This window comes from Excalfactoria chinensis, chromosome 5 (assembly GCF_039878825.1).
Source record: "Excalfactoria chinensis isolate bCotChi1 chromosome 5, bCotChi1.hap2, whole genome shotgun sequence".
Classification (NCBI taxonomy): Eukaryota; Metazoa; Chordata; class Aves; order Galliformes; family Phasianidae; genus Excalfactoria; species Excalfactoria chinensis.
This window is the reverse complement of record NC_092829.1, coordinates 35689309-35704026: the sequence shown is the minus strand read 5'-3', so window position 1 is coordinate 35704026 and position 14718 is coordinate 35689309. Positions and strand designations below refer to the sequence as shown.

Below are 14718 nucleotides of genomic sequence, written 5' to 3'. Positions count from 1 at the left end.
CTCTCTGAAGAAGATGCATTTGATTAGGAATGCCATCACCTGTCTCCAAAGCAGGATGAAGGATATAGCATGAGGGTATTTCTCTTCAGTGACATTGGTTTTCCTTCCCATCAGGTGTGTGACCAGCAAGTCTCTCTGTTCTGACTTTGCAGACAGTGAGTGGGTTTCACTGTACATGAAGCCATCAGTGGTAAATCTGCATTCACCATTGGTGATTGCATGAGGGGATAGAGAGGCTTTTATTTTTTTGTTAGAGCGTGCTGGTTTGGGATGGACAGGTATGAGCTGGGGCAGAGCAATTGCTGAGAGGCATGTGATGAGACAAGTGGCAAGTCTACGTGGTGATGGGAATTTCAGCTCTACCTGCCACTGTGGCCTTAGCCGAGCTGGGGATAGAATAGTAAGGTGAAGTAAGCTGCCCTCAGCACCACGTGTTGTTCGAGCCAGAGTGGGTGTCACGTCTACCCAACCTAACCCCTGCTCCCCTCCCTCCCACAGTCTGCGAGTCCTGCCAGGAGTACTTTGTGGATGAATGCCCCAACCACGGCCCCCCTGTGTTTGTTTCTGACACACCAGTGCCTGTTGGCATCCCTGACCGGGCAGCACTGACCATCCCGCCTGGCATAGAGGTGGTGAAAGAGCCCAGTGGGGAGAACGACGTGCGCTGTATGAATGAGGTGATCCCCAAAGGTCATATCTTCGGGCCATACGAGGGGCAGATCTCTAGCCAGGACAAGTCTGCAGGATTCTTCTCGTGGCTGGTGAGTGAGCGTTCTCCCTAAAGAAATTACTTCCCAGGTCAGAGCTGGTACTTCAGGGTATAGATAAGCAAAAGGAGATCAGATGTCATGACACCAGCTATAGAAAGCAGAGCTTGCTTCTTTTCTCCCTCTTGCCATATTCTTCCATCCCCACTCAGTCTCTAAGCTTTGTCCAGCACAGCTTCCACTCTGATCATCATTTTGAAAAGAATAGAAGCAGGTCTTCCAATCCATCAGGAACCGATCTACGTGTATTAGATATTGTCTTTTTTTTACTTTAGTACCACTTCTGTTAGCCTGTGAGGCTGAGGTATCACAGATATCTCTAGAGACAGAGTCATCAACAGGTACTAATTATTGTTGGAAATAAGGTGTGGGACTTGAATTCTAGGTGGGGAAAAAAAATGAGAGCTTCTAGTATGAAATACTGCTCACACTCTTCTGTCTGTAAAATAAGTGTGTATGTCAGCTCTGGCATGTAGGGGAGGTTCATCTTTTGTATCTGGGAACTTAACCATTTTGTCAGTTGCATCCATAGTGTCATGTTACAGATATTTGGAATGGAAAGAAGTCTCTTAATTCAGAGTGGCTTCCACACAAATATCCAGTGCAGCAGTCTGCAGGACTGGGCAAGTTTAGATTCATTGATTCAATTGCCATGCATTGCTATGCATTGTTTCATGATCTGAACTGAGGCTGGAAGCAGAGCAGATATAAAAGTCTAAGTCTGCCTCCTGTCAGAACCAGCCAGTTCACATGCTGCATCTATTCTGTCCTGCAGATAGTTGACAAGAACAACCGCTACAAATCCATTGATGGGACAGATGAAACCAAAGCAAACTGGATGAGGTGAGTCCAGCTCTCTTCTCTCTACACTTCTGGGGCTTTGTGTTCCAGAGAGAGGCCATCAAACACTCCTTGTTTTGTGTGACAGAAAAACAAACCTGAACAACAGACGCTTCCACAGAGATTTTGCTCACGCTCTTTCAGTGTTTGCTGTGTTGAGAACCCCTTCCGAGCCAGTTTCAATGACAGGAACTAAAACAAGGATGTGTATAGAGGATGGCTGTTTTCTGGAATGAGGACAAATGATAAAGAAAAGCCTGTTTATCCACCTTTAGAAATGCTGGCAGATTTCACTCTTTTTTTTTTTTCTTTTTTTTTTTTTTTCTTTTCTTTTTTTTTTTTTTCTTAATTTATGTTCAGATATTTGAAAAATGCTTTGCATAATCCCCAAAGTAATTTATTTTGTTTGGGGTTTTTGTCCTTTTCTGTTTGACAGACATTGAAAGAGGTCCTTTTTTCCCTAATTTGAGTTTCACTTGAAACAGCTGTCTGTGGTGACTATCATTGGTAGAGTCAGCTCTGCTGTGTTATGAGAAACATGGTGTGAGTTGCTGCAGCTCCTCATGCAGGGATTGTGAGTGTGCTTGTGCTCCCTCTGCTGGCCCAGGGACTTGAGAAAGCAGGGCCCAAATAACAGTATTGAACCAAGAGTACAGCTGGCTCTGGTTTGTTGACTGAAGTGATAAGAGAAAATGTCTGCAGAATAACTCAGTGCTTCAAATATCTGCATATGTAGGTCATTTCTGCAGCCTCTTGAGGCAGAGTCAAAGCTCTGAAGTGTCCTTGTACATGTGGTGAGTCACCGGACTGTGACATCGTTGCATACTGTGGCCAGTCCCACATTTGGACCAATCCTGCTTTCAGGCATTGAATTTTGGAGGCAGCTTTTGTCAAGAAGGCATTTTTTTTACAAGATGAAGTTAGCGTTGGAGTTAACTGGTTTGTTGGCCCAGATGTCTGAGAATTTCAATTGTCAAGTCATTAGAGGCATGAAATACAGGCAGATGCAAGACCAATGTAGCTAATGAAAGCTGGTTGTACCAACTCTTGCTCCACTTGAGTCTGTGCATTGATAGCAGCTGTTTTAACAGGTATGCTTGTGAGGTTTAACAAATCTCATTCTTATGTAAGTATTCCAGCCGTTATGGCAGTTTACTACTGGATGGGAGAAACCCTTAGTCCTATGCTGAAACTGGAGTTGTCACTCCAAAAAGAAGCAGCTGTGCAGGGGACAATTAGGTAAGGGGATGATGTGTATATTGAATTAAATAATTAACTTAGAAATCTGTGAGATTTTTCTGTTTTGATTATATCATTTCTTTATGTGGGCTGGATGGCAATGACACTGGGAGTAAACAGTCTTGGAAAGCAAAACTTGTGTGATTAACTGTTCTTTCTAGTACCCTGACATAAGTTGGATATCTGGATTTATATGGGCTCTACTCATGGTCCCAGCACCAAAGAACAGAATGTTCTCGTTTAAACATGTATTTGCCATGATTACATGTAAAGATGAGTGTGATCTGGGCTATTTTTTACAGCCTTGAAAAGCAAGGAGGTTGAAATTGTGAAAAGGGTAGGGGGAGTTAGGAGGGTGTTTGCAGCGCTTCCAGGGAAGTATGTCTTGGAGGACATGTGCAAGCTATACCAACCTTACTGATCTTCCTGGTTTTACTCTTGAAAAATGTTTCCAATAGCAGTATTACTTGGAGTCTGACTGACAGTACAAGTGAAGATACCAATCTTCAATAATCACTGCTTTTGTACATAACCAGCTTTCAAATAGAGATGCCCTTGATATCCTGTGTGAAGACGTTACGTGTCACAGAGATTACCCACAGAAACTGTACTTTCAGGACGCTGTAGACAGCGCTCTTTTTGTTTTTCAGATGATGCTCTTTGCCATCACTCACAGATGGAGTGCTTTGCAAAGCAGATCTACTCACCCTCTGGGTAGGTGGGTATGGCATGGGGAGGGGAGCTTGGTCTGACTCCTCTCTTCTTGTAGATCTGGCTATTGTTTTTGTTGTTTGACTGCCACATCTGAGTCCATTTTCATGTTCCCTCTGAGAACAATTTGTACATCACAGCACTTGCTGTTTTAAGTTTACCCAGGGCAGTGGAAGGAAGGAAGGAGTACAAAGCATAGCAGATGGCATAGCAATGGTAACATCCTCTTGCCCTTTCCCTCCTTAGTCAATAAGTTGAGAGGCTCCTGATGCTGAGAGCATGTTCTCCTAATCTGGCCACTGGCACCATAAAAATCCTTTGTCTAGTGTAAAGCACTGCTGTTTCTACTACTGTACAAAATTCCGTGGCTTTGAACTGTAGGGATGTGTGTAAACCTCTTCCTCTGTCGTTTTGTTTCTGGGGACTCAATGACCAAACACCACAAATCATGGCAAACCTCGGATGAAATTGTTGCTTTTGGTTTGGACACAAACCACCAGCTGTTGCTCCTGGTTGCTTCTGAGGAAGTTCTGTTACTTGGTTTATGAGTATATTACTTAATAAATAAATAAATCTGACCAGAAACTGAAAGACACTAAGAAAGAAAGTCCAGGAAATGCTCCCACCCTGTATTTGTATCACTTTGCCTGGACTGAGGTGCAGGATAGGAAGCATCTGCAAACTGGTAGTGCCTAAGCAACTTGTTGGAGTGCTGTACCTCGTGTGGAGTTTCCAGGCTGATTTTGGTATATATAGTCTCTCCTTTCTTACATGTGACTATCTCAGTTCTCAGGTTTCTGGCACAGCTCAAATTCATCCTCTCCCTCAGCCCCTGTGAAAAGGTTAGTGCAAGATTTCTTCATCTCTTTGTCCTTTGCCTTCCTCTTGGTCTCCTTCTACCTCCAAACACAGTGACAAAAAAGGCCACGGGGAACAAGATTGTTTTGTGTATCTTCCTATATCCTCCTTATAATGGAGACATTTGCATGTTGTTCTACATTGAATAATAGATCTTGGAAGGGATCTCTGTAAATTAACCTGCTCAAAACAGAGCCCACTTGGGTCAATAGGTTCTTAAGCAATGAACTGCTCTATCAATTTTACAAGACCTCTTCAAAAATAAATATTTTGTATACATATGCATACTTAAATATATTAGGATCGCTGGCTGGCTGTGTGTTCAGGAGGAACAAAAGCCACCAGTCTATACATGAGTCATTTTGTTGAGCTTCACATACTGGTCTCTGTTAATTTTCTCCACTTGATAGAAGGTTCTTTGGTGCTAGAGACTGAAAGCTATGCATTGCAAATGGATCCTGAAGTGCTGCAGCATATAATTCTTTTCCCAGGGCTCTGAAGAAATTACGTGCTTGCTTCTTAGAGGCAAAGAGAAGTAGAGCTGTTTAATGTTTTTGTAGAGTGATCAAGTGCCCGCTGCTGATGTAGTTTACAACTTCACTTTTAGATTGTTAGATGTACAGTCTTGCACTTCCAGATTGACCTGGCTTGAGGTGTAAATTCATAGCCCTACTGCTGGGCCTCCTCTGGAGCCTGGTAAAACCCACTCAACATACCATCCAGGTGCCTGCAGCTAACAATGACTGCTTCATGTGATAACTTGCATGCTAGGGGAAGTGCATGAAGGGACAAAGATCACTGAGAGAAAGCAGTAAAACTGTCTGCATTTTTAGAAGGAGGAGGTTAATATTCCCATTAGGAAGCTAACATTAATTGAATTCATGATTAAAAGTGGCCAGAACTCTTTATGTGGCTAGTGTACTATTACAGTACTTGCATAGTCTTAAATAGTTTTGACCATAGTCCTCTTGGAGCAAATGAGAGGAAGCCCTGAAATTTGAAAGCTGAGTCTGCCCCAGGTTGTGCTGAATGTGCTTGATGAGATGCTCTGTCTGGGAAGGGGAAAAAGGGGTGAAAATGCCCCATTGGTGCAGCTGTGTTGATGACAGCAGCCATGGATTCAGCAGGGTAGAGAGAGCACGGATTTCCTAATCTCATTAGAAGGGTCTGAGCAACTCCAGAGTGAATTATGTTTTGCAGGCTCTTCTCTACCAAGGGACACTTTGCAAAATATTGTTACTCCTTTTCACTTGAGGAGCATTTCACTGGGGTCTTGTTTCTAATTGTTAATAGTTCTGTGGGTACTTGCAGCATGAAGGAGAAACAAGGATGATGGTTGACAGGAGCTGCTTTGCCTTTCTGTAAGCTTTTCTTAGTCTACAGTCCAGAAGTGTGCCTTTCACTTCTGCTGAGCCATGGCAGTGCTGAAAGGCAGGAGGTTCCAGCAAGGCCATCACCAGCATGGAATGAGTGGGAAAACAGCAGAGGCCTTTGGCTTGTACTAACTTTTCAGAAAGTATTTTGGGGTTGCTGAAGTCTCTCTGTGAGAGAGAACATCCAGCCAGGATTTTAGGATTAAGTCTGATTTCTTGGAAGAGGAAGTCCTGAGCTATCCTAGTGGGAATTTTTTTTTTTCCCCTAAGATGACAATAATACTAACGAAGCATCATTGTTTTCATTTAATTTAGGACCATAAAGAGAAAGCATATGGGGAAGCTGATAGATATTCCGTCTCACAGTGATGCTTCAGAGCAGTGCTAAGGTTGTTAGGTGTCCAAACTATTAAGATGTTTTCTTCCTACCATGTTACTTTTTAGTATCCTTTCTCAACATTAGTTTTCTAGGTTTGTAGTACCAACTTTTGGGAGTGATTTTTGTTAACACTGAAGTGTTCTACCTCAAATTTGTTGTGTTCTCAACCAGAAGTCCGTGCTGACACAGATTTCATTTTAAAACTCTTCCTTTCAAAATTCCCAGAACTGTATCACATGAACACTGAAAAAGTTGACCTCATAAAAAGAAGTTGTACTTGCTTTTAACTGTTTGAAGATATGAAAAAAAACAGTCCTTCTAAAGCACATTTTGACCTCTTATTTTGCTTTGCTGGTATTCAGATCAAGGTGTTAGGATTTCTCCATGGCCCAGCTTGTCTGTGGCTGCCTGATCTCTCCAGTGCTGCATTGCTTATTTATACACAGGTTTTCATTGCCCAAGCCATGGTTTACTCCTCTGTCTGTAATCCCATTTTGTTTATATATAGAACAACATATTCACGTGGTCTGTTTTCCTTCCATAGGGAGTAGATCTGCTCTTCCCCCTTCCTGACCCCAAGGAAAAGTAATATTTAGGACTAAAACTTTGGTTTTTTTTTGTTTTTTTTTTCTTCTCAATGGCCTTAGGCTACACATTGTTCTCTTAAAGCAGTAGAAGCTAGGCATGGGCTCCTGTCAGCAGCAATGACAGCAAAGCCTGGCCAAGAAAAGCAAGTGGGTGTCCTCATTCCTTTTGAGAACAATAGCAAATGGCAACCATTTCTGGTAATATAGAAGGTCACTCTGAAGCAGACAAATGTTGGAAGCTCAGAACCCGGTGCTGAAGAAGAGTCTTTTCCTTAGGAAGAACAAAGGACAGAAATTGCCCATGGAACTGCTTAAGATCTCTCTACCCTGGGGAAAAAAAAAAAAAAAAATCTAATTTAGTGTAGCCTCTGCATGAGATTCTATCAGTTTTAATAGAGAGAGAGATGTAAGTTTGCCTTGTGTGTTCTGCCAGGCAGAACAGTAAGGTGCGTTTCAAACCTTTACATTTCCTCAGGAGCCTGTTTTCAAGCAGTGTCACCTTAGCAGCTAATTCGTGAATTCAATCGAAAGTCTTCTTGCTTTTTTTTTTTCTTTTTTCTGTACACAAACTGCAGTAACTTATAATGAAGCAGTACTGAAATCCTCATGCTACAGCATCAGGCTTAGTGTAAAATTGCATTATAACTGTAAAGCTAGAAAGGCTCTTTCACACTGGTCTCGCTTGGTATTTGTTTTTTGTTGTTTGGTTTTTTTTTTAAGCTTGAAAGTTGCTTCTTAAAAACAAAGTGGCTACCTTTTTGTGGTACAATTGAGAGGAAACTGAGGTTGTTACAGGTGGGGGGGAAGCTCGATCCCACCAAACTCCTCTGCCCAAGTGCAACACTGGTCAAGTTGTTGGATGGAGGGGGATGCTTTGTGCTGATTTCCTTTTATCCAATTGTGCTTTGTGGGATGTTCAACTCAAGGAACATGGCTGAACGAAAGAGGAAGCCCAAGTTTTCCAAGGAAGAACTGGACATTCTGGTCACTGAGGTGACCCGAAATGAAGCCATGCTGTTTGGGAGGCAGACAGTGCGTCTGTCTCACGCTGACAGGGACAAGATCTGGGAAGACATAGCCAGACAGATCACAGCAGTCAGCCAGGTCCCCAGGTCGGTAAAAGACATTAAACACAGATGGGACGACATGAAGAGAAGGACCAAGGACAAACTGGCATTCATGCAGAGATCCCTTTCTAGCCCCAGCTGCAAGGAGCGGCCCTCGGCCATCGTACTGACCGCCCATGAGAGAGCTATTGAGTCAACGCTGCATTCATCACACCATGTGCACAGCTTCCAGAGAGCAGATCTGGATGTGGTTGACAGCCCGTCAACAAGCTGTAAGTATTACTGCCTTAACACCTCTTTGTCTTATGCTTGCCTATCTCAGTTTGATGCTGGAAGAACACTGTCTGTTTTGTGAGGTGCTGGGTTGCCCGTTAAGCCAGGTCGTGCTGCAGTGTTTTGTTTCAAGGCAATCTTGCCTTCTCTGGTGATTATGGGGTGATGAGATGGATTGAAGGAAAGTTGAGATCATCTTTATCTCATTATCTAGTCCTTTTCCATTCTGTCTTCCAAGGGTAGATACCGGATTCCACTTTCTTAACAAATCATAAGCCTGAACTAATCCTACAAGTCAGAGAACAACAGTAGATGAAGAACAACTGCCTCCAGTCTGTGAAAGACTATTTGTGAAGGATTAGGATTTCTTCATCTTGCATGTACCACATTAAAATAGCAATGCTCTCAAGCTGTGAGCCCTTGCCTGCCACTAGTGGATCACTGCATGGTGACTGTCTTTCAGGAGGGCTCCTGGGGGCTAGCTCAGTGATCCTCAACAGTTGTGCTATGAAGCCAGGCCAATAATGGTTTCTTGCTAGCAGTCTGAAGGCTCAGTGCAAGTACAGCTGGAAAAAGTAGATGATAGTGGCTCCCTTCTCAACATTTCTTTTAAGTAACTACTGTCCCTGCTTTCTAAGTTAATCTTCCTGTACCACAACTCTTGGACACCTTCCAGTGTTGAACCACAAACTGGTTTTTGAGTCTTTCCCCAGATGCATACTTATGTTTTCCTTGTCTGGACGTGGAACTTCTTGGTCTGTGAGCTTTTAGGGATACACAGGAGAGAAGGAAGTGATAGCTTGTTGGAAATAAGGAAACTAATATTTGAAGGATGGCACTGTCCTACCACATTAGATCTTAACTTATATCTGACATAACAATATTAGTAGGAATGTAAGGACAAAATCTTATATCTGATGTAACAATGTTAGTAGGAATGCAAGGAGAAAAATCTTTCAAGTAGTGACAAGTGGTACTTGGTCATTCTTTACATTTATTTTGGAATAGTTGCTTTATTTCAGAGGTAAAATTAATACACCTTGAGCACGCAGGTAGAGTGCAGTTGTAACAAGAGAAATGTCATCTTATGCTTGGCATGGTTGCTCACACAAACTGACAAATCACTAGATATTTATCAGTCTAATAAGAAATTTTCAGTGATATTTTGCTTTGGTTTTTGTTTTTCTTCTATGCCTGCCTATCTGGTTACCTTGCTCAGTGGTGGCAAGCCACATAGTCACCTCGCAGTACAGACTTTGTGAGCAGTGAGTTCTGTGTCAATGTCTTTCTTGGTGATGAGGACATAAATAGTATGAGTGCAGCGATTCTGCATAAGGAACAAAATGTGTCAGGGATGTTTTGGAGCTGGACTAATGGCCAAGAACCTCTGTCCCTCCAAAAAATTGGAGTGTTCTAGCTAGTTGTGGTTTTGGGGAAAGTGAGTCATTGCTACTGTCTGAAATTGACTTATCTTCTAGTAATGAGTAACATTATTTGCAGGATACCATGGCAGCTTGGATTCCTTCTGTTGGCTGAGTTCACCTGCTCTTCAGGCCTCTGTAATGAGGCTTGTTAACCAGCTGCTAACATTGCAGCAAGTGCATGTTGAGTTACCACAAGCTACAGGCTGCAGGGGTGGGGGAAGGCTTTTTTCATGTTTTTTGTGATATCTTGAAACAGAAGTCAGAGTTGTGAGGGATTTCACATTAATGATTCCTGATTCCTCTTTTGTTTAAGCTGATGAAGAGGAGGAGATGCCAGGAACTTCTCAGGAGCACCACTCCTCATCGCTGCAGAGGGCCAGTGTAGAAATCAGTCATCTCTCCAGGCCCTCCTTCCTCCACACCTCTTCCTCATCGGAGCACTCAGAAGCTATCAGCCAAAGGCAGGAACTGCACCATCCCTCACCGTGCACCTCCTCATCCTGCAGATCCCCACGTCCCCAGACAAGGAGCCCGCCTCTCTCCAGCTTTGATCGCCAGCTTCTTCATTCCCACCTGCAACAAACAGACCTGTTCAGGCAGTTCTGCCAGGAGCTGGTGGCTATTCAAAGGGACATGGCAGAAAGCATGCATGTCATTGGTCAGAAGATGACCGACCTCACCAGCCAGGTTGGCCAAATGTGCCAGATCCTATCAGAAATCCGTGATGGGGTCCAGAGTTTTCATAGGACACAGAGCCCAAGTGTCACATGGGGGTCTCTTCTGCAAGCAGCTTGCTCAAAACCACCCCCTGAGCCCAGTGCAGAGTCTAACCAACTGCCTCCAAAACAGACCACTCCTGTACGGACTACCAGATCACGAAAGAGAAAACACAATATTTAGTCTGCCTATATAAAGTAAAGAAGGTTGCACTGTCCAGAGCTGCTGCATGCTCACGTGGCCTCTCCAAGTATATTCAGAGTATGTGGGGAAGGTTAGCAGCCAAACCCAACCCATCTGTCCCTCTGCTAACGTCTAACAAAGCACTGTGAATTACAGCAGCTGAGTTGTATGGCTTTCCCTCTGCACTGACAAAGAGGAATCTCAGACCTTACAGAGCTTGGGATGTAGGGCATCTTCCTATTCATAGAAACGAGAAGATTTAACTATTTTCCCCATGCTTTAAGTGCTTTATAAGCTAAGAGATGCAGTAGGAATCATTATCTCTTTTTGTGCCTGCAAATCATTATTTACTGAGACAGTGTCCTAGAGAACTCGCTTTGTTATCAACCTACAGATTGACCCTACTACTGCCTTCCCATCATCTTCCTGCAAATTACCATATGCACAGTGTGGAGTCTTAACTAATAGATGCATCCTTTACAGCTCTAAAGATTTCTTGCTCATTATTTTTATCTTGTGCTCAGCAATAATGGGCAATTCAGGGCTTACTGTGACTCTTAGGCATAGGTTTGGGAAAAGGTATGTAAAAGCAGAGTATATGCAAGGAAGGGAAGCAAGCACAATGCAGCAAGATCTTTCTGCCATCAGAATGACAGGAGAGGAGATCCAAGCTCTTCATGGCATTAGACTGCTGAGAAGGGCTGATCTGGTATGTGCCTGCATGCTGTAGTACCACATGCATTTAAATAAGAGTTTAATCTTTTTCTCCTTCAGTCTATGTGAAACTTACATCTCCTTTCACAACTGAAGTTAAAATAAGATTATTTTATATGTGATGGCTCTTAAACACAATTATATCGTATTATTTTCTTTCGTGTCGTAATCTTCAGTTTTGAACCACCTCTCCCTCCGTAATATCTAAGAGACTGCCTAGAAATAAGGGAAGAGACAGGGCTTCTGCCCTTGAGAACAGTTTGTTTGTGTCACTGTAACTCTGTTAACTTCAGTACTTGGACTTGCTTAGTATTACTTGGGATGGAATCTGTGCTGTAGTCTCCTGTTGTGAAAAGTTTACATCTAAATTCCAAGCTATATAGTTTAAGATCTTGAACATGTTGGCTTAGTACTGCTTCCTACTCCCATACAAGAAAGAACAGTTAAAACATTTTAGTTCTTTAGTCCTGTATGATGTTTCCATGTACAATCCCAATTCTGAAAGTAGGCTTTAATAATGTCGCCTCAGGTGGAGGTAATGTATTTGGCAGCTCTTTTTACAGCATGACTGTTCTCTGCTTGATTTGCACATCTGCACCTACTGTGCTGCCCCATCTCTGAATATGTCTGGGTCATTATCATGTCATGCCCCAGCAGGGAAGAGCATTGAGGTGGTACCTACATGCAATTAGCACACCACTCTGGGCTGTCCCATTGTGGGTACAGATGGGTTGCAGAAAACTATTTAAATCAGTGTGAGTGCCCAGTGTCGTTGCACATGTGAGCTATAGGCTTGACCAAAAAGCTGTATAAATTTCAGTAGGAATTGAACGTAGGCAGCACAGAGTAGGAGAAGGATGTCATATGTGTTCTTGGAGGATCTTCTTCATCAATCTGTTTGGCCTGTCCTTTGAAAGCATAGTGCACTTGCTTCTCTGGCAACTGTATGTCTCCTGTGTCAGACATTCCTGATGTGCTTTGCCTTTTTTTCTTTTTAGTTGTTCTGTAGTTCTAACTCAAGAAATCTAGTGGTGTGGTAAAAGGCCCCTCTTCAAGGAAGTAGAGCTCTAGTAAAGAGAGAACCCTCCTTTCTTCTGAAGAGTGGCCCACTTTGGTTTCATACAGAGGAAGCTCCTTGTAGTGCTTACCTTCCTGTGAGGACATCCTTTTACTTCTCTTGTACTGTTTGTATTCTGCGAACATGGTCTCTTAAAGGGAATGTTTGGGAAAATGCTAGAAGTGGATCTCATAATATGAATCACAGAGAAGTGAAAAATGGTGATATGTTTTAAAGGCTTTCTGAGTCATTACAGTGCTGCTGCTATATATCAGAGATAATATTTTATATTTTTATAATATTTGGTCCCTTATGATGTTATCCCATGGATATACTTGATACGATTAGCTCCTTTGATGTTTTCTGAGGGTGCGGGGGAAGTTCCTTGCAGGAACCCTCAGGTCAGCAGAGGAGGAGGTTCCCTGCAGTGCTGAGCTCTTGGGGAGTTAGGAATGTTGTTGGTATCATTGCTGCCATCAGTTTGCCTGTGCAAAAGGCTTTAGAGAGAGAATGTGTTGTCTTGGCACAGGAACTGCAGTTGTCAGTACAGCCCCCCAGAGGGGGGGATTGTAGATTGTTCTCCCACAGTTTCCTGTTGTAAATTGGCCTAGATCTGGGGATTTCTTGCCTGTCTGGTGTAGACCCCTCAGTGGAGTGGCTTTTCTGTACTGGCTTGCTAAGGATACTTACTGTTGCACAAAGCATGTTAACTGGCTGTTGAAGTAAGTGCTCGTACCAAAGCAAACTACTGTGCTCAACCCACTATCCTCATGTCTTGTCCATGCTAAAAAATTCTCAAAGTATTTTTGTTAAGATTACAATAAATATATAACACTTTTAACAGAGCTGCCATTGAGTCGTTTGTTTCTCTCAGCAAATTTTTGTCTGAATATGCATCAAGTCGCTCTGGATTGTACCCGTCACAGCTGATGAATCTCCTCAGGAGTCCTCAGCATCAGAAGGCCAAGGTGGGTGTGGTGTGATGGTGCTCCATAGGCCTCAAGCAGTATTTCTGCAGCACCTCCCATTGCAGAGATGCTTCCCACATCCATTTTGGAAAGGCCTGTGGCCTTTTCCTTGTGGTATTCTGTGCTGGCAGGATGTCAGCAGAGGGAAAGGGAAGGCATACTGCAAATCCTGGGGAGAGGGTTAGAAGCCTGAGCCCCTGGCTGTGGGTGTCTCCCTTTGCTCCTCACCATCTCTCCTGGCTGCTGAGGCTGGGGGAAAACATACTCTGTCAGCTAGAAAACACTTGGATAGTTGTTTTTTTTTTTAAAGTGTGCTTGCTGGACTAACCCAAAATTTGGTAAATTGATTTCCTGAGAGAGCTGTGGTTTAGAAAAGAATGATGAGCTGGAGAGGCTGCAGGAAGAGTGGTCCTGCAGAGCAAGGAACCATGGGGTTGGTCCAAGACTTGCAGCAGCAAGCAGGAGCTTATAGCTGCTCTCCTTTGGTACCAGAACTGTCACATGTCCTGTCCTGAGCAGCCTGGATAGAGTCCGTGTTGCTCTCAAGCCTTGATGTGAGCTTGGTCCATCCCAGTACTGGGAGGTCTGTGCCTCAGGATAGACAAAATGACCTGTTGGCAGCTCCGGGTGGCAGGGCCTGCCCCAGCAGCGGTCCCATCTGGTTTCTGCAGGGGTTGGGGGCTCTTATGACATTCTCTGTCCTGGAGGTGCCATGTTTCTCTCAGATGTCTGAACCAAGGTGGCTTCTTGCCTCTGTGCTATGAGCTTTGGGCCAGGGCTCTCCTCAGGAAGCAGTTCATGTCCCTGTCTTGCTGAGCAGGCTCTGGGTTTTAGATGGCTCCCTATGGCCAAAAGAATGCTCCCACCTCAAACCCATGATGTACAGCAGCCCTGTACAGCACATTAGCCTGACAAGTGGCATATAGATTTGTCACAATCCTTCCTAACCTGTGTAATTTGTGCCTGTAGGGCTAACAAGTCAGGGCTGGGTAGCGTTGGCTGGAAAATTGTTCTTTTATGTGGATGATCTCATCCGCACTCACATTACCTCAGGAAAGCATTGCAGATACAAACCTTTCTTTCTCAAAGCCAGTTCCTATCTGCCAGCAGCACTGAAGAAATGCAGTAAAGGCCAGATTATTCTGCAGCTGTCAGCTAAGGGCTCTTTCCTGGTGAGGTTTCCAAGTGCCGGTGGCCATCAGGCAGGAGGTTGGAGCACATGGGTGGGTGATGTGCTGCTAGCAGGCAGTGGGGACTGCAGGGCATGGGCAGCAGAGGGATGTGGAACAGCTGCAAGGTCTCTCCTTGGCTGTCACTAGAAAGCAGTGTGGCATTTTGCTGGTACTGGGGGGCGCATCTTTGAGGATCACCTGTGCTGCAGAGCATCAGACTGATGTTGGCAAATGGCCGCATCTCAAAGGTGCTGTGGTATGGCCATCTGAATGCCCAGCACAGCTTTAGCAGAGCAATGAATAATGGCAGAAGTGTTAGCCTGGCTCAGCAGCTGAGCACCATCATAGAGCCTCCTTCCCAGCACACTGCTCCAATTCCTTCTCAGATG

At 43.9% G+C, this 14718-nt stretch overlaps 1 protein-coding gene across 4 annotated transcripts in view; it reads left to right on the top strand.

Moving 5' to 3' along the window:
* Positions 1-14718, top strand: part of PRDM11 (PR/SET domain 11) — a 51444-nt gene that overhangs the window by 21833 nt on the left and 14893 nt on the right. For 3 of the 4 annotated variants that reach the window (XM_072337270.1, XM_072337271.1, XM_072337269.1), the window contains exons 4-5: positions 499-761; positions 1543-1610. In XM_072337270.1, the coding sequence (XP_072193371.1) occupies positions 499-761; positions 1543-1610 (331 nt within the window). Of the gene's footprint in view, positions 1-498; positions 762-1542; positions 1611-7680; positions 8094-9831; positions 12962-14718 lie in introns of those variants that run through there. The other variant, XM_072337272.1, reaches the window with a different exon arrangement.